This window comes from Haliotis cracherodii, unplaced genomic scaffold, assembly GCF_022045235.1.
Source record: "Haliotis cracherodii isolate W230 unplaced genomic scaffold, xgHalCrac1.p SCAF_4, whole genome shotgun sequence".
NCBI classification, from domain to species: Eukaryota; Metazoa; Mollusca; class Gastropoda; order Lepetellida; family Haliotidae; genus Haliotis; species Haliotis cracherodii.
Window position 1 is genome coordinate 41,018,989 of NW_027266297.1, and position 21,378 is coordinate 41,040,366.

At 39.9% G+C, this 21,378-nt stretch overlaps 1 protein-coding gene across 2 annotated transcripts in view; it reads right to left on the reverse strand.

Moving 5' to 3' along the window:
• Nucleotides 1-7,550: 7,550 nt before the first annotated feature.
• The window catches only part of LOC139479847 (dynein axonemal intermediate chain 3-like), a 30,506-nt gene continuing 16,678 nt past the window's right edge, over nucleotides 7,551-21,378 (reverse strand). Inside the window, exons 14-24 of one of the 2 annotated variants that reach the window (XM_071262743.1) lie at nucleotides 21,293-21,366; nucleotides 20,047-20,179; nucleotides 19,181-19,265; nucleotides 17,264-17,284; nucleotides 14,580-14,716; nucleotides 13,285-13,348; nucleotides 12,289-12,419; nucleotides 11,154-11,358; nucleotides 10,120-10,211; nucleotides 9,223-9,345; nucleotides 7,551-8,170 (exon numbers count right to left, since the gene is read on the reverse strand). In XM_071262743.1, the coding sequence (XP_071118844.1) occupies nucleotides 8,027-8,170; nucleotides 9,223-9,345; nucleotides 10,120-10,211; nucleotides 11,154-11,358; nucleotides 12,289-12,419; nucleotides 13,285-13,348; nucleotides 14,580-14,716; nucleotides 17,264-17,284; nucleotides 19,181-19,265; nucleotides 20,047-20,179; nucleotides 21,293-21,366 (1,209 nt within the window). In that variant the 3' untranslated portion in view covers nucleotides 7,551-8,026. The remainder of the gene's footprint in view (nucleotides 8,171-9,222; nucleotides 9,346-10,119; nucleotides 10,212-11,153; nucleotides 11,359-12,288; nucleotides 12,420-13,284; nucleotides 13,349-14,579; nucleotides 14,717-17,263; nucleotides 17,285-19,180; nucleotides 19,266-20,046; nucleotides 20,180-21,292; nucleotides 21,367-21,378) is intronic. The other variant, XM_071262744.1, reaches the window with a different exon arrangement.

Below are 21,378 nucleotides of genomic sequence, written 5' to 3' on the forward strand. Positions count from 1 at the left end.
ATCCGCTTTTTTTGTAAGAAGGATGCATTGATACAGCTGAACTTAATTAAGATGTTTTGATTGTTACCATGGTAACATTTTACCTCATTAGAAATTTCACTTAGCTGAATTGTATTCTTAGGCTGTGATACCTCATGCTGTCTCTGCAGTTGATCAGGTATGTGATCCTTAGTTATGATCATCAATTGTCTTTAGTATGCTAAATGTCAACAGTGTTTATAGGAATTTATTGCTAACTGAAATTGTATGATAATTATATCAAATATATTTTTAACAGATAAAAGTTGTTCCTGTATTTTATTGTACCTGGCTTTGGCACAGTTAAACGCATTTTTCGTTAAAAAAAAAGGGTTTAGAGGACTATGTTTTTAGAATCACAGTATGAATCAAAATCCTGTTGACTGGTACTTTCGCCTTTGTGTTTTGTTACTGATGTTCACATACAGATCTGAAACCATTTCCCCTGTTGTCTTCCTCTCGATGTTCACTGTCAGTGGCTGGTGATAGACCACGAGGACAATGATGGGACTATAATCACTCAACAGCAGTAATAGTAACGTGGTAAATAAGCACAGGTTTCCTTTTGTTTATTTGTCTCAAATCACGCATTTACCTCTATGTAACACAGATTCTATATCACTCTGTTTTAGACATTTATCATCTTTATAACCACATAATTAATATACAATATTTTCCAAACATAATATTTAAGTATATTTACAACATGTTATACAAATAACTTGACTGAATCGAAATCCAAAATAAATATACGTGAGATCAATTTTTATTAAATCATCTGAGGCTGACAGACCACCTAGTGTAATTTTAATGATACAGCTGTCATTACTATGTACAACTCCTGGGGATAGATGGAACAAGACCCCAGTAGATCCACTTATAAACCTCCAGTGATGTCATGCTATTGTTCTCCAGTCGGGTTAAATCTCATAAACAGGGATGTTGTAATATCCCCAGGATTTTACATGATATTCCAGTCATATTTGCTATATAATGTTTTATGATATCCTGGGGATTTCATGTAATATCCCAGGTATTTTATTGAAATAACTTCCGTTTAGATTGTAACATATGAATGTTTCTGGCGAGATATTTATTTTGCATTTCAACACAATGTAATGAAATATAAAATAAAATCAAAATTTTTATGTTCCCGAGGATCGAACACTCAACCTGCATATCTGTAGCCCAGTGAGTGTACCACTAGGTGACAAAGGTGCTGATAAATCACAATGCTTTTAAGAATATTGTTTTCACGCCAGCAACAAATATTTTACGCCAGTTTCCTAAGGTTCATGGAAAGTATGTTTGAAACATAAAAATGTTGATTAATGTTGTTTTAATTTTCTTTTTTTGGTTTATACGTTAGATGAAACACTTCCTTCCACTTTATGATAATCAAAACCATTATTCTGCGGATTTAGGGTTTAGATATCATAAATACCCTCGGACATGGTTTATCCTACACATAAATCCATGTAATCTCACAATGTTCACCTCTTTTGAGGTTCTGTAATTATCTGTTGGTCCTTATGTGCCTTTACCTTGGTATGCTTTCTATCAACATTTTTGAAATATTGATTTTATGTTCCCAATCCACCAACTCACTCCCTAATGTACAAGCAGGGCAACAGAGAAGTGTTTATGCCACTTAGCATTTACTCAGATGTTGTTCACATTGGATGTATTATTTGGTAAATTAATTGAGGTATGGTGATTTAATGAATTATAACTTTTGATTTAGTGGATCAGTAAAGTGGTATTTGAACAACGTGAATCAAACCTGTCGAAGCCTAATCCCCTTTTTGTTTTATGAGTTAAGGATAAAACACTCCTCCTCAGTTTTGGTTGAAATTGTAAAACCACAAGCGTGGGAGCTTGTGAGGTTTTCCAGAAATTATGCTTTTACATTTTTTTAACCAAAACAAGGAGTGTTTTATCCAACGTATGAACCATCTTAATGCAAGAAATACCAGAAAAAATAAGAAAACATTGGGACTCCTTAAGGTGAAACAATAAGGTGTGTCTTGGTATAAAAGGAATTTGATCAAAGCATGCGAGAGAAAGACTGTGCAGCATGCACACAACTGAAGTCATGACATGTAAAACTGAACAACCTTTCTTCCCCTGCTCAGTAGGAAAACAGTGGGTTACAAAACTTAACATGAAGTGAGGATGCAGCTTTGATTCACGTCATGGAATTTTCATCTGAAAAAAAAGTGATTTCAGCCAATCAAAAATTAACATTGTATTCACATCAAAAGGCCAGTTTTTAAATCTTCAGTTGTAAAACCTAGGTATTACAATTCAAATGTAAAACCTCAAAGCAGGTTTATAAAAATCATTTGTAAAACCTAGGTTTTACAATTCAAATCTAAAATCTCTGAGTATGTCTCGCGTGAAAGTAGTACCTCGCACAATGTTACTATGATTTGATGAAATATCCATGAATTCATTCAACACATCATATAAAGCTAACATATGGATATCCTTGTCTCCTAAATATATATACTGCTCAAAAGAAGTTAAAGAACACCCAAGCTTTTCATATAACTATAGTTAAACTGTCATGGCATGGCATTAACTCTTGTCATATGAAGAAAATCGGGTATTCTTTTACTGCTTTTGAGTACTATATATCATAATGAACCAACTGAATGGTGTAATCTGCACCAGAATGGGCCATCTTACCGAGGCAAGGGTGTTAACTGACTATTAAAGACCAATTTCCGCCCTTGCCGAACTAGGCTGGACAGTGCCATAGCCAGCCGGGGGGGCAGGGGGGGCAGTTGCCCCTCCCTGGATTTTTTACAGAAAACATTTTTCCTTGTGAAAGTTAACTTGAATAAAAAATGAATAATCTTATTTGCCCCCCCCCTATCAAAAAAAGTTAACTATGGCCTTGCTGGAATACCAGAGTTACATTTTGGCTGGACTAACGAGTGTGTGCATGCTCCAATCAAAATTGTGTGAGGAACTAGACATCCGGTTTGCGAACAACATGGATTTCAAAGTGCAGATTTCAGTTGACTGCGGGATTTGCAAATACCGCCAACGGGGCGTTGACAGATATTTTACAAATCTTTTCATGTTTTTAGTCAAGGTGCTCTAATGATTTGATGCACCTTGCGAGGTAAAACCCATGTTATTACACTATAGATCTTGGCCACCGATCAGATCGTCTTGACAGGGGACCACAATTTTGTTTAATGCAAATGTAAGTGATACATGAGATGGAATCTGATTGTCAGTTGGAGGGACATGACTCGTATTATCATACCTCCATGTCAGAAACATGAGATCTGATTGGTCCACATGACCTTGATAAAATACTGCGTAACCTTCCTTGGAGGGTAATAAATTTCTCAGCGGGGGAATAAATCTCTTATACCCCACCACGACCACTACAGGCTGCACGTGCATTTCTGAGAGACAGAATAAATCCTTTATACCCCGCTTCAAAGCAAAAAGCCGCACCCTTTTTCCGAGCCCATAGATGTCACGTGACATAGTGCAAGCTGACCTCAGCTCAATCGAGCAGCTGTTTTCTATCAGTTTGGAATTTGTTTGAATTATTTTACAATGTCATACTAAAACATGTTGGTAAGTTAAATTCGTTGTAGCAGGATCACTCGGGGTACATGGGGTTTTATGCGTCCCTTGTTTGGTTTGATACCACACGCCTCCAGCGGGACTCCGACTGATCCTGGTACAACTTATAATAGCCACTGGTGGCGCTATGATAGAGCCTGAAAATTCCAAGGTTGAAACTGGACTTGGTCAGTTAACGCCCTTGCCTTGGGAAGATGAAATGGGCAGAAATGTTGTATTTTTGTAAGATCAATTAGAGCTGGTGTCATGGTGTTCATGTCTGAACCATCTGAAAATCTCTTGTTTGTTTATCATTGATGAAAAAAAATATTTTTATGTATTTTGAAAATATGTATCCTGTATGTACTTGATGTAAACATTTCACACCGTGCCACAGTAGCTTTCTAGTCACATTCCATTGAGCACTGTGATACTGCTGTAGTATCGCGAACTTTGTTATATATCTTCATTAAGTCTCTAGCTGTGATAAATGTACTATGTCCGCGTATGGGAGAATATTGTTCAACTATCACTGAATGGACCATGGAATACTAGGACTGTATACATTGGTGGACATGATACCATTATGGTTATTCAGGGAGATTTTTTGCAAGTGATTCTTTGTCATTTGATGGGCTAAACAAGGAGCATTTATGTTTCCATAATTCCTCCCAAAAGCCCTGTCCTCTAACTGTATTTTGGATTGGTTGATAATGGATTGAGTGTTGCATTATTGGACAGAACGATGATGTAGATGTACATGATGTAGATATAGTTTTTTGTTGTCTACATTTTTTTGTATGTTATTGATGAAATAAGTTGTCTGTAAAGTTATTATAGTTGGCATGACTTCAGTATGTTTTTTGCATTTATGGAGCCAAAAAACGTAATAACTGATGAGCACGCTTTGTATAATATGCAGATTTACTCATTATTAATAGGGGCACACCTGAAACCTATGATTGTGGGTTCGAATCCCGGTTCGCCCTGATTATTTTTCTAGGTTTGTCAGCACCATACCCGTGCTATAGGGTTTCACCGAAGTGGTAAACGTCTGAGACCTACATCACTTCGGGCTTTCCTCCCACATTCAGCTGACATGCCGTGATATAACATGAATACTGTTAAAAGTGGTGTTAAAATCAACTCACTCAATTATTCTCACCGTTTTGTACTTTTTTACGGTGTGCACGTTGAAAGAAATATTGAGGTTAATTTTTTCAGAAACTTACAGTTCTTGATAAAACTTACATCAGTACTTCACTGGTTGATATACACAACTACGTTCCTCCATCACTTTCTGTCAGCGAGTGAGTGAGTTTGGTTTTACGTCACTATTAGCAATATTCCAGCAGTATCATGGCAGGGGACACCATAAATGGGCTTCATACATTGTACCCATGTGGGGAATCGAACCTGGGCCTTTGGCATGATGAGCAAATGCTTTAACCACTAGGCTACCCCACTGCCCCATCAGCTAATGAAATAAAGCAGTTTATGTTGGTCAAATGAGCCCTACGCCATGTATGAACTAGGTGTGAACACATTGCCTAACAGGTAACATAATCATGAAACATTGCCCTATGTATGATGTTTGCTGATTCTCTGAGCAATCGTTGACTTCCCTCTCCTTTGAAGTAGGCCTTTGATTCGGTGGTTATAAATAGCAGCCAGGTATTTCTGGAGGATGAAGGAAAGTAGTGTCCACAGACCCATGAAGCACTGGAAATAGTTTACACAGCTGCCCCAGTGGTCCGCAATCTCATTAAAATCAGATCCAAGTTCCCGCTGCTGCTAAACAAAGATCTGAGGACATCCCATTACGGGTCACGTCAGAACGACCTTTCGCAAACTTTGACCGACCACTGAAATGACTAACAAGAAGTCGACATCAGCCAATTAGAAATCAGCTTTCTCAAGCTTTACGCAATCGTTTCAACCTGGCGACTACCAGTTCAGACTACACTTGAAAAATGTGTTGACACAGTTCTTGATTAAAAATTTGAAAACTGAACAAACGAACATTCCGGAATGTCTAATATATGGTTGAGATTGTGTAGGAGTGCTTCCCACGTACTGTGCAACGCCTCCTCCGTTCAAATGTTTATCCCACGGAAGCGAGAGATAGATTCAGTGTTAACATTTTTGAGTTTGCATGGTTAGAAAACACATTCCGACTGTCACTTTCATGATCTGGTAAGCGATGCTTTCGATTGGTCGGATGCAAGGTTGTTCTGACGTGATGGGATGTCCTCAGATCTTTGTTTAGCGATAGCAAGAACTAAGATATGATTTTAATGAGATTGAGTGGTCCAGAGCACCACAATTAGCTGAGAAGAGTTGCTTCCCTTACACATGCCAGCATCCACTGATCGTTGGTTTGACTCCCAGATATACCCTGATAATGATCCTTGGTTTGTCAGCAATAAGTCGCATGATTCACTACAATAATCATATTTCCCATGAGTCGCTTTGTTTTTTGTCAAATATCAGATGTGTACAGGGTATACTTCACATTTGAAGTTATCTTTTTATGAAAAATGTCATGTTTTGTCAGACAAATGTATTTAGGGTATATCCTGGTTCTAATTTGTACAAATGGTATCACAATATGCAGACTACTCGACTTACAGCTTGTAGATAGCTTTTTGTATTGATAGCTATATATTGTATGAAAATGGCTTTTGTATATCATACAGAGAAATTATCAATTATCTTCATTAACTTCACACAAGTTAGTGATTGTTCAGTTGTTGTCAATTGTTTGTTTGATATCATACACTCAATAATATATCTCAAACATTTTTTACCCTGATATCAGTTTTTTCAAAGGATGTAATCTCATTCAAGCTTACAATGGTAAGAACTGGCTTATCCATAAGGGCAGGAGTGGGCACTGTCAAAATTCTCAGAAAAGAACAGTACAGTAAGTAATTTAGAAATTAGAGCACAGTTGTGCTAGCCATTGTGTTTATCGTTTGGATGAGGCCCATGAAGATCCAGGTTAGAATTAGTCTTCAGCAACCCATGCTTGTCGTAAGAGGCGACTAAAGGGATCGTGTGGTCAGGGTAGCTGACTTGGTTATTGCATGTCATTGTATCCCTATTGCACTGATTGATGCTCATGACGTCAATCACTGGATTGTCTGGTCCAGACTCGATTATTTACAGACCGCAGATGGTTGCATTTTAACGCTACCTACCCACATCAGCTGATACTTATGTGTGTGTTTGTATTAGTTTTTTTTATTAATAGTGTACATTTTATATAAGACATATGTTTTGTGTATAATTTTCTACCATAAGAGATGATTTTCAAGTACATGTAATTTGAAAATAATTGTGATACAGATTTGTTATATTTGAATTGAAATAATAAAAAAAGAATTGAAAATGACTTATTTCTTTGTAAATAGCTACTGTTACTGCTGTGATGTGGCAGTAGATATTCTTGTAGGTAGTGATGGTCTTCAACATCTAGTGGCCAACCTGCACCAGAAGTGATTTAGTAAATAAAGTGACCTCCCTTGGTTTTCTTGGGCGAACTTGGCGCTACAAGTGTCATAAGTCTATGTTAAGATATGGGAGTTACGATCATCTTAGCACTAAGATCGCTTTGTACAACGGCATCCAGGACAGCTGCATCACTTGAGTGATTGAGTGAGTGAGTGAGTTTGATTTTATGCGGCTTTTAGCAATATTCCAGCAATATCACGGTGGGGACACCAGAAATGGCCTTCACACATTGTACCCATGTCGGGAATCGAACCTGGGTCTTCGGCGTGACAAGCGGACGCTTTAACCACAAAGCTACCCGACCGCCCCGCATCACTTGAGAAGTTTCGAGATGTGACAATTTCAGTGTGGAGTGTGTGCACAGTTTGCACCCTTATACCTAAAAAACACATCACCACTTTTTTGAATGAACTGTTTATTGATTATGTTATACATATTTATGTGAATTTACAAACACATCAGGTGATTATGTACACATTGGACAAATGAAGATGAAAACAACAACTTCAACAATGGAACAGTAAATATATGTCTACATAGTTCAAGCCAACATCACATACAGGGAGGCTGTTCCTACAGGTCCCAGTACACATGGTAAATATCACAGTTGGTCATAACACAGGACATAAGATAGAGACAGTGATAGAGAATCTGGATCTCGGTACACTTGGCAATCTCGAATATAGGAGTTCACTCAGTCCTTCACATAATCATCGATCTAGAAATATACAGGATTTAATGTAACCCAAACTTGCATAAGGTTCTGCTGTATTGAGATCTTGCTGCAGTGTTTGACAGCATCCAGTCTTCTGATGGCTAAAGGGAAGCTACACCATGACCCACAGCCACATCACTGGTGTAGTAATGCTGAGTGAGGTCTGAAGTCAGGCTTGGCAGGGGACTATACTTCTGGCAGGACTTCCTCCTCCTCTGCCTTGAGTCCGAGTTCCCGCAGGAAGTTGGCCTCCTCCTTCTCGTACTCGATGTACTCCATCTTAGCCTTGTACTCCAGCTCCTCCTCCGTCAACACCACGTTAGGAGCAATCTGAACATGCAAGCATTTTATTATCATCATCATCATAATTATTCACTGTTTAAAATTAACATGAAAATGTTAAAACAAGAGACTTTAGAAGATGACAAATCTCCCTGCCCCAACAAATTCGAAAGAACAAATCTGACTGTTACAGCAAGTACAACTTGATGAGGGAATTCTACCTAATCTGTCAGTCAAGAGTAGTTACTGAGCTATCAAAACAATACCATGGAATAGGGATTCAGAACTTTGTATTTCAATGTCAGGTGCACACTAATATAAACAGTCAAAGTCAAACTTGTTGCTGTGGGAACAGAAAAGCTAAAAATTCCAAAAAATCACTACATAGCACAAGGCACCAGTTGACAACATGGTCTTTGTGTGTGCAATTTTTATGAAAGAATACCTGCTAGTTTTTGAGATATGGACAGTTGAACAACTATGAACAGAGTGATGGTCACAACCATGGAACAAAAAAAGCTGTTTAGTTTTAGAGATATGATCCAGACAAAAAATGATTGCAGACGGACAGACAAGCTGACTATGATATCCCAACGTATTACATACCGGGGGGATAAAAGACATATGAAGGAAATGTGTACTAATGATTTCACATGCTTGATGGCGTTGATGTTGCCGTGGAAAGACCAGTTGATGTTATTTTATGAAAGTTAGGTCAGAGTTAAATATTCTCTTTCTCTTGGAAAGTTGAATTCTTTTCTGGCACTCATTTCATAAATTCAGTAAAACACACACTCAAGTAATAATTTCTATTGTCATTTCACTGAATTAATTCACACAGTATTGATGTGGTTGATCTGTAAATGGGAATTATCAAGGTAGATATCACTGCAATGTATTCCTTAAAACAAAAGTAACTGAGCATGTAAATTTATTGATAATTGAAAATGGATAGATGGATGGATGATGGATGGATGGGATTGAGTGTTGCAGATCTTGGTGGCAGGAGCAAATATTAAGAGTTTGAAACACACACACACATGTACATATATACAACTGGGCCATACAAGGGTTTTTGCAGTTGATGTGATGTCACTCACCCCAGCTTTTCGTTTTATCTCTGCCTCCAGCTCTCTCTTCTCTGCTTCTCTGAAGTCCCATCTCTGAACAACGAACCCTCGCCTCTTGACTTCCCGCTCGAAATAATTACTCACGCCATTTATCTGCAACACAGTCAGACATTACAGGTATTTTTTTTATGAAAGCAGCAACAAAACCAAGAAAAGAGTTGACAACAGAGTGACAAGATAATCAAATGTCAGTTTGCCAAGAAATATCAACAGACAATTAGAAAGCCAAATCATGGCTGATGCAAACAAAAGGATCCGTGGATACAAACAGATGATCCAGATCATACTTTACACGATCAAGATCCTATTGTGTTAGTTATCAACAATCTGAATGATCTTTATCAACAAAGATTCCTGAATCCATTGAAGAGAATGAGAGGTTGTGTTCAGTAGGGCTGGGACGGGTAACTCAGGTACTCGGGTCAGGTGGGTACTTAGTAGGACCCAGGCATCCACAGTACTATCCAGACAGTGTAGCGTCGAGTAATAGGGGGGGAGGGGGGTCTAATTCTTTGAACAATATTTCAGTTATTTCATTAAGGCGGCCTAATGTCAGAAGAATGTCATAGAAAAGAATGTGAAACCCACAAACTCAGGTATAATGGCACTGACAAACCAAGGATATATATATTCATGGAGAATTCAAACCTATGATTGCCAGATCCTTGCAGCACTAAGGGAGGCAAGTCAATAAATCATGACAACATGGGCCACAAGATGCCCCTTGGATCTACTGACACAAAGACAAGTTTGCACTGTGTATTAATAATAGCTGTATTTGACTTAGACCAGAAGAATCTGGTCATCGGTAGACTGGACTCCCAGCTGTACTGAGCAATGAAGCCTTCTTGTCAGATAACTACACACCTCATGGGATGTAGGTTGTCGCAGACTCCAGGGGATCTCGAGGATGTGGAGTGTCCCCGCATCGTCTCCCACGGCCAACAGCTGCTGCTTCTCTGTGTATTGGAAAGTTCCATGTGTTATCAGGTTTATCTGTAGTATTTCAGTGTTATGTGATGGAGGTGAGATGAAATTGGATTTAACATCATGTCCAAGATTATTGCACTTAAATGGCAACGTGCATGCATGTGTGTGTGTCCTCTTGTACTAGTCCTTGTCCAGTCCTTGTTTTAGCCCCTTAATGCCAAGTGCCAGGCAGGGTAACAACAACAACCATATTTTAACATCTTTTGGTATTACGCATCTGGGGATCAAACCCTGGACCTTCTGCCCTCTTGGCAGATGCACTACCACTAGACTACGGAGGCAGTCATTATGTAATGGAAAGTCTGATGTGTTATCAGGCCTATCTGTAGTATTTCAATACATGGTGTGCATGTGATGTATTAGTTAACTTCTCCATCATGATACACTATGTCATGAGAACATGAGACTTTTTGCTGTAGTTTTGACTTCAATATTGATGTTCTGAATAGTCACTGTTTTCTAAATGAAAGCAGCTTTCTCCACTTAATATATGAATAGTGAATTAATATTTGATTTCCCAAGCTATTTTTTTAAAACTTAAAAAATGAACGGCCTGATATTTCTATGTCAAAGAGACCTCACTGTAGGGTGTATTTTGAGAGAAAAGTGTAGCAGGATAAATGCAAGCCAGCTGATTTCACAGTAAGTTTGTTTGTTTGTTGTTTAACGCCGCACTCAGCAATATTCCAGCTGTATGACAGTGGTCTGTAAATAATCAAGTCTGGACCAGACAATCCAGTGATTGATATCATGAGCATTGATCCACGCAATTGGGATATGATGACATGCATCAACCAAATCATCAAGCCTGACCACCTGATCCAGTTAGATGCTTCTTACGACAAACATAGTCGCCTCTTATGGCAAGCATGGGTTGCTGAACACCTATTCTAACCCAGATCTTCACATACGTGTGACTTGGAAGGGGTAGAGGGTGGTGATGGGGGATGGTGACACGCTCTGCGTGATCGACGGCTCGTGTGTCTTGTCCAACAGGTCCCATACATCAACACTGCCGTCCACCTTGGCAATGAAGAAGACACCGGGTCGAGAGGGTGACCAGTGGCCAGCAGACAGCTTCACGTTGGAGGCAGCAGAGAACAGGATCGGTCCACTCTGTAACAAGGGGACAGGGAATGTTTGATTAATGCTGCAGTCAGCAATATTCCACAGTGGCGAGTCAAACCAGTGATTGACAGCAAGAGCGCTGATGGAGATGGGCTAGATTCACACTCTGAGCCATGTCACATATGGTGACCACCAAATCCTCATGTCAGACCTCTCCTATCACAATCATGTGAAATGGGGACCTGTTCTATGAATACACAACCACCACTGGGCAACAAATGAGTGAGTTTTAACAAAAATGGTCAATTGGTGTGTATGTGTATGTGTGTGTGGGGGGGGGGGGGGGGGAGTGGAAGTGTTGGTGTTACACTAGTACAGGAGTGTGGGTCAATGTAATACTGACAAAGAGTCATTTGAATTAATTAATTAGGCTGTAATTATGGAGCTATAAATTGGCTGTTCTAACAACTCTATGCATAGTCCAAACGAAATCATCATCCAGTTCGTAACCTGCCATACAGGCTTCGGTCGACTGCAGGATTTGTGTACTGACAACTTAGCGTCAACAGATATTTTCCAATCTTTTCATGTTTTTAATCAAGGTGCTCTTGTGATTTGTTGCACTTTGCAAGGTAAGACACGCTTTATTACAATAAAGATCTTGATTATCTATCAGATCGTCTTCACTGGGCAATGCCATTTTATTTGAAGCAAATGCAAGTGATATGAGAGGTGGAATCTGATTGGTCAATCAGGGACAGAAGGGACATAAATCATAATAGCCACTGGTGGCACTTTGATCAAGCCCAGAAATTCCAGCCTAGTTCAGCAAGGGTGAAAAATGGACTTTTACAGTCAGTGAATTCACTTGCCTCAGGAAAATAATTAAAAGAGAGGAATGCCTATTTCACAATCATGGTCCTAAGGGGCACGAAGACAACATTCAATGTTACTCAAGCTATTCAAGATGGGCATTACCGAAACATTTTCCTTCCACAGACTGAAGGTCCATCCTCCCACACACAACACGACCTCCTTGATGAAGGGCGACCTCTCCAGAGCTCTGACTGGTCCGTCATGGATGGAATGGTAGTACACTGGTTTGGGGGCTGCAACACAGACACACATCTAGTACAACAGCTCTATGATACAGACTTGTGAACTTGTTCTGTCGAGACCAAGACCAAGGAGAGGGCAAATTTACCCAAACAACCCCAATGTGAGAACCCAAATAATTAGAAATTTCAATTAAGATTTCTGTCTATATTTTTCAATGAAATAACACCTGAATTTTGGCTTGAGAAATGTTGAATAAGGAGTGAAACAATTTCATATTTGTAGTAGATATTATGATACAAACTATTAATATTATGTTGCAAGTAGTTTAGATTTTGTTTGTTTGAAGTTTAACGCCGCACTCAGCAATATTCCAGCTATATGACCGCAGTCTGTAAATAATCGAGTCTGGACCAGACAATGCGGTGACTGACATCATGAGCATTGATCCACGCAATTGGGATCAATGACATGCTAAACCAAGTCAGCGTGCCTGACCACCCGATTCTGTTAGTCGGCTCTTACAAGCACAGTCACTTGTTACGGCAAGCATGGGTTGCTGAAGAATTTTTCTAACTTGGATCAACACGGGTCACAAGAAGTTTACAGTAAGTGAGTTGAGTTGAACACTACTTCAAACTATGGCATGTCAAAAGTTACGAAGATTATTTCAGTATGGAAGGCCACAAAATTGAACATGTTTGATGATAATGATGCTTGAATCAACACATCTACAGAGATTCTGAATATATTGCCTGTTGATTTAACAGTTAGAACTACATGACGTCACAAACTGAAAAAATATTCTTGCAGATAGATATCATTTCCAATACATGTGAAACTACCAAACTTATCTTTGTGCTATTGATTGTAACAAAAAGACTGAGGTCTGTGTCTGCAAGTAAGAAATGTTCTCACTCTGTATTTTGCCAGTGTCCTGATCTTTCTGTGGCATCCAATCCACGTACACGACTTCCCCGTCCTGGAACACAGAACACCCACGCTTTACTCATCAGGAGTTAACAAGGATTTCAAACTAAGCGCCTTGGCAGACAAATTGAGGAAAAAGTTAATTTTGTTCAAAGATGTAATTTTTGTAAAAGTCCTTATTTTCGTAACTTTATATGTATTTCAATATTTCATTCAAAGCAAAATTGTAAAACAAAAGCATCTTCTTGTTTATTGTTCTTGTTATCAGTGAAATGCAAGTCACCTCTGCCAAGTGATAACATTAGTTATCATACGTCCATGTCAGAATGATGAGATCTGATTGGTCCACATGATCTTGAGCAAATACTGTGTATCCTGCCTTGGAGGGAAATAAATTGCTCAGCAGGGGAATAAATCTCTTATACCCCGCCATGAGCAATACAGACTGCACATGCATTTCTGAGAGACAGAATAAATCCCTTATGCCCCGCTCAAACATAAAGTCGCACGCTTTTTCCGAGTCAGTGGAAGTCACATGACATAGCACAAGTAAACCTCAGCTTAATCGAACAGCTGTTTTCTATCAATTTTGAATTTGTGTTCATTCTTTTACAATGTCACATCAAAACATGTTGGTAAGATAAATTTGTTGTAGCAGGATCACTCAGGGTACATGGAGTTTTAAGTGTCCCTCGGTATAAAACCTAACACAGGACACATAAAACCCCATGTACCCCTCGTGATCCTGCTGCAACTTATATCATTACTACAATAACATGACTAATCACATAATTAATTCAAATCTGGAAACTTTTACTGACATTTGCTTCAGATTGTGGGCTTAACATTGGCCCCTCAGCAGGTCTACATAATTCCATGCTCCAGCCAAACTGAACACTTACAGTAACAATTTATATGGATTGATGATGTTACATTTTATACAGACTTGAGACATGAATGTCAACTATAAATTCTCCCACTTTAGTTCAAGCATGAACTGTTTATGACATTTGCTGAAACACCTTTAAACTATCACATTAGTCCATAACACATTCATTAAGTTCGTTGGAAAAGCTGCCTGTATATATTCGTAAACTACTCAATTAATTACAGACTAAATTGATCAGAAACAAATGTGGAACCAAAATCAACTCCCTGCTTAGGCTTAGCAAAAGGTACATCAACAATATCAACAACAAAAATTTTAAAAAAGAAAAAAGAAAAAAAAAGACAATATCTAATCCTGCTTCTCCCCACCCCCATCATGTGTCAATGAGTCTCACCTCTGTGCCCACATAGAAGTGGGTGTTGACAGACTGAAGCGTCTTCTTCTCTTTTCCTGATCCAGGCTTGTTGCTCCCAAAGGAAAACCCTCCTGTCTGACTCTGGTCTTTGTCCACACTGTCTGTTGCCTTGGCAACTGCAGAGGTACAATATATGGTAGAATTTTTTCTGAGAGGTCACTCTACTTGCCATTAATATTATGTCCAAATCAAATTTGAAGGACATCTCTTAAACACGTTTCCTTCACTAAAATAGCCTTACATGAATAGTGCACGCATCTCCAAATTTATGTAATTAACTCTGTTACCGACACATTTAATGATTTCCTGCATACAAGTACGACAACACAACAGTCTAATTATCTCCCTCAGTAGAATTATTTTAACAGAGTCAAGGATTACTGAGGGTACTGAAGAAATGTTGATATGACCACAGAGTCAAGGGTTACTGAAGGTACTGAAGGAATGTTGATTAGACCACAGAGTCAAGGATTGCTGAGGTACTGAAGGAATGTTGAAAAGACCACAGAGTCAAGGATTGCTGAGGGTACTGAAGGAATGTTGATTAGACCACAGAGTCAAGGATTACTGAGGTACTGAAGGAATGTTGATTAGACCACAGAGTCAAGGATTGCTGAGGGTACTGAAGGAATGTTGATCCAACCACAGAGTCAAGGATTACTGAGGGTACTGAAGGAATGTTGATTAGACAACAGTCAAGGATTACTGTGGTACTGAAGGTAACTGTACCATGTTAACTAAGACTTGAGATATTTGAATAGTGATTTATTTGCTTTCTGAACAAATAAGTAACATTGAAATATTGTTTGAATAATAACAATGCATTGTATTGAATATTCACGTACGACACTGGTGATTGTGTATCACAGTACTGTTCATGGACTGTTACAGAAAACTAGTGACCCAGCTGGTTTAGCATGTTCAGTCAATGTTGACTGCAATCAGTCCAGAGTTTGTACAGGTATTCTGGCATCTACACAAGCATCAAACTACCTAGCTACAATGAGAGTGAGTTGGGTTTAATGCCGATTTTAACAGTACATGTATTCCAGTTATATAACGGCGGGTCAGCTTAATGTGGGAGGAAAGCCTGAAGTGATGCAGGTCTCAGACGTTTACCACTTCAATGAAACCCACGAGCACGGGTATGGTGCTGAAAACCCTAGAAACATCGAAGCGAACCGGATTCAAACCCACAATCATAGGTTTCTGGCGTGCCCAAGGAACGCAACTCTGCACAGACAGCGAATTACGGTGCCTTAGACAACTGGGCCAGCCGTGCCCCCCACCTAGCTACAATGTTCCACCATGGCATATCAGTGTCTACATGTCTATAGGAAGGACTGTCAATGTTAACGATGACACCTTGAGGCAAATAATCTAATTAATCTAATGCCAACTGCTACGACTAAAAGCTAAGCTTTTCTCTAGGACTTACTGTCTTCTGGTTTTTCTTCAAAAATATTGTCTATACAAATGAACAAATATCACAAAAATAATTTTTAAGATGAGCAACTAAACAAAAAGCTTTTTCTAAAATGAAATATTGATAAACATTCATTTAACCATTTTACTATACAGGCATAATTTAAACAAAATGAGTGAAAAATGCGGTGAATTCACTTTTCACTGAAAGTAAAGGTTGTCATATTTATTGATTTTAAACAATTACAATGATGTCATGCTATTGTTGTTGCAATTGATTCTAATTCAGAATTAACAGATTTGAGTTTCTCCGGCTTTAACCATGTTATGGTTGATGTAATTTCTCTATAATTGTACATAATGACATAATATATTCCAATATCTTGTTATTTTAGTTGCAGCTTTTACCAAATATATTTCAAATAATTATAACCCAAAGCAAAGCAGCTGATTGCTATTGCCGGTAGTTATTTTTCACATGGAACCAGTTTGACCAATCATCGTCGAGGCTCCCACACACTTGATCGCAAGAACTATGTGTTGACAAAGAATCGTCAAACTATAACAAATATAGCAGCACATGGCCACATAGAACAGAGACGACCTTACCATGAAATACCACATACATGCTGTACAAACACAGCAAAAAGTCTTCCAATATATACACTTTACAATATTTATTGATAAAAAATGTCTGAGATGAAAATATTTGTAACTTCTGCAACTTTGACCAAACAACTGGATTCACCCTTTCTTGTGTACATGTAATATGATTCTAGAATGAATAATTGCTTGAATGAAACCATCATCTTATTAAATTTGTTACATAATTTGTTTAAACATGTTCTTCAGGATGATATATTTATATATTAAAATCACTTGTATAAAATATTATCATTTATTTTTATTTCAAAGATTCTCCAAGAAACAGTTTCAGTGCATGATGATTAACGTATTGCCTCCAGAAATAACAATACTACAAACATTGAAGAAACATTCATATTGAAGCTTGAAGCATAAAACAAAAAAACACTACTGAATGATACATATATATGCCTACTTTATGCACAACATGCCAACAATAAGCACAATATGGCTAATATGTAAAATATGCCTACAATATATGTATGCATGGAAACAGTTTCTATATGTATCTATCAAACCACGCCAAAAAAGACATTTTGATCTGTCCCCATGCCCCAACACACACACACAATGAACATCCTACAGCAACTTACGTGCTGATCCGTCCCCTGACCCTACAAACACATAATGAACATCCTACAGCAACATACGTGCTGATCCGTCCCCTGACCTTACACACACACAATGAACTTCCTACAGCAACTTAAGTGCTGATCCGTCCCCCCCCTGACCCTACAAACACATAATGAACATCCTACAGCAACTTACGTGCTGATCCGTCCCCTGGCCCTACACACACACAATGAACATCCTACAGCAACTTACATGCTGATCCGTCCCCTGACCCTACACACACACAATGAACTTCCTACAGTAACTTACGTGCTGATCCGTCCCCTGGCCCTACACACACCTGATGAACATCGTAAGGCAACTTACGTGCTGATCAGTCTCCCTGCCGCTACACACACACCTGATGAACATCGTAAGGCAACTTACATGCTGATCTGTCCCCCTTCACCTACACACACAAATCTAATGAATATCATAAGGCAACTTACGTGCTAATCTGTCTCTCTGCCCCTACACACACATCTGATGAACATCGTAAGGCAACTTACATGCTGATCTGTCCCCCTGCCCCTACACACACCTGGTGAACATCATAAGGCAACTTACGGACTGATCAGTCCCCCTGCTCTACACACACCTGGTGAACATCATAAGGCAACTTACGTGCTGATCAGTCCCCCTGCCCCTACACACACCTGGTGAACATCATGAGGCAATTTACATGCTGATCTGTCCCCCTGCCCTACACACACCTGGTGAACATCATAAGGCAACTTACGTGCTGATCAGTCCCCCTGCCCCTACACACACCTGGTGAACATCATGAGGCAATTTACATGCTGATCTGTCCCCCTGCCCCTACACACACCTGGTGAACATCATAAGGCAACTTACGTGCTGATCAGTCCCCCTGCCCCTACACACACCTGGTGAACATCATAAGGCAACTTACGTGCTGATCAGTCCCCCTGCCCCTACACACACCTGGTGAACATCATGAGGCAACTTACGTGCTGATCTGTCCCCCTGCCCCTACACACACCTGATGAACATCATAAGGCAACTTACGTGCTGATCAGTCCCCCTGCCCCTACACACACCTGGTGAACATCATAAGGCAACTTACGTGCTGATCTGTCCCCCTGCCCCTACACACACCTGATGAACATCATAAGGCAACTTACGTGCTGATCAGTCCCCCTGCCCCTACACACACCTGGTGAACATCATAAGGCAACTTACGTGCTGATCTGTCCCCCTGCCCCTACACACACCTGATGAACATCGTAAGGCAACTTACGTGCTGATCAGTCCCCCTGCCCCTACACACACCTGGTGAACATCATGAGGCAATTTACATGCTGATCTGTCCCCCTGCCCTACACACACCTGGTGAACATCATAAGGCAACTTACGTGCTGATCAGTCCCCCTGCCCCTACACACACCTGGTGAACATCATGAGGCAATTTACATGCTGATCTGTCCCCCTGCCCCTACACACACCTGGTGAACATCATAAGGCAACTTACGTGCTGATCAGTCCCCCTGCCCCTACACACACCTGGTGAACATCATAAGGCAACTTACGTGCTGATCAGTCCCCCTGCCCCTACACACACCTGGTGAACATCATGAGGCAACTTACGTGCTGATCTGTCCCCCTGCCCCTACACACACCTGATGAACATCATAAGGCAACTTACGTGCTGATCAGTCCCCCTGCCCCTACACACACCTGGTGAACATCATAAGGCAACTTACGTGCTGATCTGTCCCCCTGCCCCTACACACACCTGATGAACATCGTAAGGCAACTTACGTGCTGATCTGTCCCCCTGCCCCTACACACACCTGGTGAACATCATAAGGCAACTTACGTGCTGATCTATCCCCCTGCCCCTACACACACCTGATGAACATCGTAAGGCAACTTACGTGCTGATCTGTCTCCCTGCCTCTCCTGTATGGTGAACTTGGTAGCACTGTGGTCACCGCCTGGCTCAGACTTGTGAAGGTTCACCTGTACAGGAGGTCGATGCTCAGCAATTGTTAGTTACAAATATGTTCTTATATAGAGGATATTATATTCATGTTAATGTAATACTATGTTTACGACACGACTGTCTATTTTCCGATATTTACGATAAATACTAGAATTTAGGCACGAGTGATGTAAACATGATATGACATGAACAAGAATATAATGTTCAATTATTTCCTAAGAAGATGTCTACATACAGAGACAAATTTCAGAGTTTACCTATAAAGTCAGCAAGTCAGAATATTCAGCTATTACATAGTTTCTAGTGTGACATCATTCCCCAAGTCACAATAAGATTCGAATGACGTCATCAATGGCATCTGGATGCCGTCTGGATGACATGGCGACATGGCTACTACTGTATACGAATAGTCACAAAAAACAACCCAACTCTAAACACTACAAAGAACAATTAGAAAAGGCAAACTAGTAACTAGTATGAGTGAGTGAGTGAACATTGAACAGTATTTTAGTGTGTATCAGCTTAATGCAGAGACCTACAAGCACCAGTACGGCACTGACAAACCAGGCATTGCGATCATACTTAATCTACGATTCAAACCCAGGCTCCAGTTCCACAAAGCGACCATAGCGCTAAGGTGATCTTAACTCCCATACTTACGCTGACTTACAATAGTCATAGCACTATGATCACTTTGTGGAAAGAATGGTTCATGGATGCAGCTCTCTTAGACCACAAGGCCAGCCATGCCCCTGCTAATCTGAATAATTGCATGAGTGAGTGATTTTGTGGTCTCACCCTGAGATGGGGCTTCCACTGAAGGTCAAGGTGACGGAAGGTGTTAGCGATGCCCATGGGGTTCTTGGGGCCTTTGTCATCATCCTTCCCCTGTTGGCCTTTAGACGGCCTTGTGTCCCAGAACAACACACAGCTGGAGGTGCAAACAAACCTCATGAGGAACAAGATAGTTACATGTGCAAATCTTTGGGCATCTTATCTATTATAATCTAAAAGGGAACTTCTTACACTTCTATATGAACAAATTATATAGGATAGGTGAACACGAGCATTGATAATAAACAATACAATGATCAGTTCAGCATTTCTCTTGGTTCTGATTACAGGTGCCCCTGATATAGTTGTCATCTTGAATCTATAGACTTTATGGAAGGAATGACATACTGCAAATACTATTTTCACTGCTTTTATATGAGCAATTATGGTTTCATGTTAGGGATGGGATGGGTAACTCGGGTTGGGTTGGTCCTGAGTAGGACCTGGGTACCCACAGGACTACCGGGACCCATGGTAAGATGCGTAATATATTGTTGCTTATTAGCGTATCGAAGAGGCCTGGGATGGGTAACTCAGGTACTTGGATTGGGTGGGTCCTGAGTAGGACCCCGGCACCCACAGTACTACCTGGAACCATGGTTGGCCACGTAATATATTTTTCCTTATCAGTGTATCAAATAGGCCTCGGTACTCGGGTCAGGTCGGTCCTGATTAGGACCTGGGAACCCACAGTACTACCCGGACCCGTGGTTAGTCACATGATATATTATTTAATGACAAAAAATCACTATAGCTCAGTGGTTAGACAACAAGTTGCTAATGTTTGCATTTCTTTGCAATGATGAACACATTCCTTTTGACGTGTATATGTCAGTCAACTTCAGTGTACGCAAGATCTGATCGTTTGATACATGTATCTAAATAGTTCTTGCCAGGGCTGCAGTAAAACAAATCCCAATCGGACATTTCCTACCCAACTCTTGCGACCTACAGTGGGTACCCGGGTAATAGGGGGTCAGGTCCCAGGATATTTTACGTTACCAAATAATATTTGAGCCATATCATGGTGAGCATCACCAAGACCAGAGTTCATGCTAGGAATCAATCCTGGATCTTCGGCATTATGAGCAAATGTCTTACAATGTCATCACAGCCGACACATTTCATCGACATACTTGACTACCTGATGAAGATGAACATTATCTGAAAGATTATCCAGCTAGTATCATTATTACATGGATTTACTTACTGGTCAGTAGCACAGGACATGACCTGGATACAGTTGAGGGATCGGTTCTCTTGTGGAATACCCATTCTGTTGACCTGTTTTCAAAA